Consider the following 4156-nt stretch of genomic DNA (forward strand, 5'->3'; position numbering starts at 1 on the left):
GGGGGGACGGTTTCAATTTCGTGTCTGTTTTGCGTCGGCTTTCCCCCCCCCGTGCGCGAGGCCTGCGACCTGGCGTGGCGACTCCCCCTGTGTCCTTCGCGCGCGGGAGCTCGCGGGGCGTCAGTGTGGCGGGCCGTGCTGCCTGTCGGAGAGCGTGTCGTGTACAGCGTGCGGCAGCGCGGTGGCAGCGGCGCGCTGGACGAGCCCGCGCGGGGGGGGTGGGCGCAGCCAGTGCACGGAGGAATTCGTCTCAGCTGCGGAGAGAGGGGGCGTGGCGTCAGTGCTGACGCCAGGCGTCAGCTCTGGAGAGTGGGCGCGGGGGGGGCTCGGGCGGGAGGGGAGACGGCGGCAAGCTGACGGTGAGCACGTGTGCAAAAAGACGGCAAGAGGCTACTTAACAGCGCAGCCCTGTTTCCGCCCCGTTTCAGGCGTACACGTGCGCATCTTGGCCCCCCCAATGACAGTCCGGCCCCGGTGCGCCGAGATTTCGAGCCCCATTTTGTGCCACCCTCAAATATTGCCCGCCTGTACCATATACCCTTGCTACTACTGTACACTGCAACCTCCCCTCCCTTGGCCAACTGGTCTAGGGTATCCTTCCCTTCCCCCCACCCCTCCCCGCCCTCCCCCATTCGGCCGCCGGAGCTCGACTCGTCACGTGGTTTTGTTTGTCGTTTGTCTTTCTCCCTTCTCCCGTCTGTGCTTGTTGTGTCAGAGCCCGGGTTGTGTTCATTGGTGCAGTCCGTAAATATTGTTGGACATTGTGGCCTACTGTCTTCTTCTTGACTGCACTGCCTATTCGACTGCTGCTGCACTCTCTACCTCGAGACGTGACTGCAAGTGTAAAGTGCAGCATCGCCTCGTGGCTTTTTGTGCTCCTCCAGCCAGCAGAGCCATAACCGATTCCAGAATCGGTTACGTCGAGGTCAGCAAACATTAGCATCTCCAGTGTCGACCAGCGCGCATGGGGGGCGGGGAGAGCTTGGCGAGCTCGAGTGTGTGTCTCCCCCTCTCTTACAGCAGACTCACCAAAAAAAGTAAAAGTTAACATTTCGCACACTGGAGATGAAGCATGCGTTGTACTGTATGGAGCAACAGGGTGATTGCCAGCAGGACGCATTCCACACGCGTCTCGCTTACATGGGGGATTTGCTTGTTGCTGTTTTGCGCCATGAAGGTCCAGCGATGCACGGGCAAGGGGCGGGTGGCCGCGCCGGAGGGGCCGCGAGTTGGCGAGAAAAGATATTTTGGTGTGCTGGCCAACTTGTCCATGTCAGTCGCGGTAAGGGTGCAATTTTTGCATCTCACGCGGACCCGCTTGTCAAGTCTCACACCCGCTGGAGCCACTCTGACGCCCGCACGCGCCCGTTTCCATTTGTCGGCCCCCGCACTGACCGACTGACGACCCCATGCCCATGCCCCTACCGCCCCCCTTCTTCTTCCCTCCATTCCCCCCGCGGGGACCTCCGCGCCGCCTCTCATATCTCACCACCCGAACCCAACATACACACACCCGACCCTTGCACACGCCCCCAATTTCCCGATCTTTATGTCATCAAAACAAAATTCCCCACTTCCCTCTAATTTCCATTTAACCATCTCCCGTCCCCATTTCCTCCCCCCCCCCCACCTCCCCCCCCCCCACCTCCCAGGTTCCCCTACTACTACCCGAACCACAACCTACTTCCCCCCAATCTCCCATCACTTCTTCTCACCATTCGCCCTCTACACTCCTTAACCTCCCACCCTTCCCTCCCGCGCATGAAGCTCCCGCTGTCTCGAACCTCCATTACTCACTCCACACAAATGACTTGTCGGCTTCCTCCTGCCCAAGCTCACAATCCCGTTTCCGCCGAACAATACAACATCCTCCTCGCCCGCTTCAACGAACAAGTCCTCTGCCGTTCCCGCCTCGAGTCCACCCTCGTCGCCGCCCGCGAGGATAACGACTTTCTTCACCGCCGCATCGCAGACTTGAGCTCCTCGCAGCCCACCACCTTGCACCACCAAGCTTCTGCCCACCCTGCTTACACTAGCCAACCCCCTACACATCACTACTCACAGCCCTCATCCGCCGCAGAGTCCAAGGACCAAACGCATATGGACATCACCCCTTCGTCGGACAAGCAAGAAAACATTCTCCCGTCCGAGGACTCTAAGGGTCACGACAAGGAGATTCTCTCGCATTGCAGTGACATTTCTGGCTGCAAGAGTGCTGCCAGGATGCCCGACATGAAAAAGCCCGCGTCCCGCAAGTCGGCTACCGTCACCGCTACCGGTGGCGTCTCTAAGAAGACCAAGTCGAAGAAAGAGCGTCAGGCGAAGGCCAAAATCCCAGGACAGTCGCGGTACTGGACTCGTGAGGAGCATCAGCTCTTCTTGGAGGCCCTGAACAAGTACGGACACAAGAACCTTCGCTCCATCTCTTCCTACGTCGGCACTCGCAACATGACTCAAGTTCGCACCCACTCGCAGAAGTACTTTATGAGGTTGATGCGGGAGGCCAAGCGCCAGAACCCTGTCGGGGCTAAGCCGGCCACTGCGTCGGGAGATGAGGAAGCGTCTGGTGCTGACGATGGCAGTCGTGCTGCCTCTTCCACTGGCAAGGGTGCGACTTCAGCCTCTCGAGGTGAGAACTCCAAGGCCGCAGTTGCAGTCAACAACAAGGAAGCGGATACTGGGGACAAGTACTCTGTACCCAACACATGTGGGATGACTCTACTCTGTTTGGTTGGGGAAGACACACTTGCCGCCAAGACGAGCTAAGCTCTGTCACGGTGCACGAACAGAGCTAAGAGGCTTTGTGATACATGACAGTATAAGAAGTTTTGCTGACTCTGGTGAATGTATCACATCTTTGACTATCAACTTTGGGTTTAGAGTTATGTTTTGACAAGATGGGAGCTTCAGTGGCATGACATGTGCACGCCTCCTCTCCTCTGTCGGTTGGGGAGCGGGGGGGTTACTTGGGAAAGTGCACACACAAACGTCATGCGCCATGCAGGGCTTGAAGAGGGGGTTGTGAAACGGAACCTAATTGCGTTTTTCTTTCAACAGACGCTATGTATTTTACTTTGGAATGGTTGATTGACATGACGGAACATTGATTGTTTATTTCCATATGGCATGTACATCTGCGCGTGCGTCGAGGTCCGGTATATACCGAACGTCGACGTTGGCTGCGCGATACATGTCGGAAATAGTTTTTTTCTTCTACAACTAGAAACACGCACGCACACTACTGATACAACTTTTTGATTTTTACACTGAACATCACTACTTTTACTACTTTGACGAGAGGAATCTCCAAGGGATGCATCTCCTTGATGGAGCATAGGCTAAGGATTAGTGGACGGCAATTGTGCGCCGTCGAGGAGCGGGAATAACATAAACTTTGAAAAGCATGAAGGCGAGTTGTTGTGCCCTTTGTTACTGGAAAGCGGGGCTAAAGCGGATATGGCGGTGTGGTGCAACGTGGTGCGGTGGCGATAGGAGGGTGTGGTGACGGGGCGGGGATTTGGATTGGCGGGGTTTTTCTGTATAGTAGAAAAACGGAAATAATTTCAACAAGCACGCAGGACACTGGGGAAAGGCACGGGGGGAAAATCGGGGAGATTGCGTGATTACACCGGGGCAAGTCCACCACGCCCTTGCGGACACCCTGCGCAAGCACACACGTCGTGGTGATCGGAAAAAGAGAAACTGAAAACGGGCAGAAAAGTTGGTGAATAATATATTCATTGAAAACTCGTCGGAATATAATACTGTACGTTGAGCGCCCTAATGAATTTGAGCAGGCCCGGCAGCGAAAGTGTTAGTAGGGCGCGTGGGCCGTCGCGACGACGACTGGCGGGGGCGGGGGGGAGAGGGGGGGAGGGGGGAAAGGTGTGAAAGGAAGTTCGGATGTGTGTGTTGTGCGTGCTGCAATGTCTGCTGGGCGGTGCTGTTCCATTTGTGTGCGTGCGTTGTCCGTGCGACGTGTCGCTCTGCGCGTCGGCGGGCACGGACGGTCGCGAATGCATTTGTTTGTTAGTTCACCGCTCATTGGCCGGCTGCAACCCGAATCTCGCACCGGTTGGCGCCGCGTGGAACCGCGGCGTCTGACATCCTGCGATGTCAGCCCTGACAGGCCGACACACCCCTTGGGCCTCGGGGG

At 57.0% G+C, this 4156-nt stretch overlaps 2 protein-coding genes; one reads left to right on the plus strand and one right to left on the minus strand.

The window, feature by feature from the left end:
• Positions 1-1664: 1664 nt before the first annotated feature.
• CHC_T00006039001 (hypothetical protein) lies at positions 1665-1790 on the minus strand. Its single transcript, XM_005717808.1, has one exon. The coding sequence runs from the start codon at positions 1788-1790 to the stop codon at positions 1665-1667; it is 126 nt and encodes a 41-aa protein (XP_005717865.1).
• Positions 1791-1806: 16 nt separating this feature from the next.
• On the plus strand, positions 1807-3413 carry CHC_T00006040001 (hypothetical protein). XM_005717809.1 is given in 2 exon segments: positions 1807-2766; positions 2767-3413. The coding sequence occupies 1 exon segment, from the start codon at positions 1807-1809 to the stop codon at positions 2764-2766; it is 960 nt and encodes a 319-aa protein (XP_005717866.1). The 3' UTR covers positions 2767-3413.
• The last annotated feature ends 743 nt before the right edge of the window (positions 3414-4156 follow it).

This window comes from Chondrus crispus, genomic scaffold, assembly GCF_000350225.1.
Source record: "Chondrus crispus Stackhouse genomic scaffold, scaffold_339, whole genome shotgun sequence".
Classification (NCBI taxonomy): domain Eukaryota; phylum Rhodophyta; class Florideophyceae; order Gigartinales; family Gigartinaceae; genus Chondrus; species Chondrus crispus.

What these genes read in the sequence shown, in the direction of transcription:
- CHC_T00006039001 (XM_005717808.1), bottom strand. Translation starts at nt 1,790, where the DNA reads ATGGAGGTTCGAGACAGCGGGAGCTTCATGCGCGGGAGGGAAGGGTGG.
- CHC_T00006040001 (XM_005717809.1), top strand. Translation starts at nt 1,807, where the DNA reads ATGACTTGTCGGCTTCCTCCTGCCCAAGCTCACAATCCCGTTTCCGCC.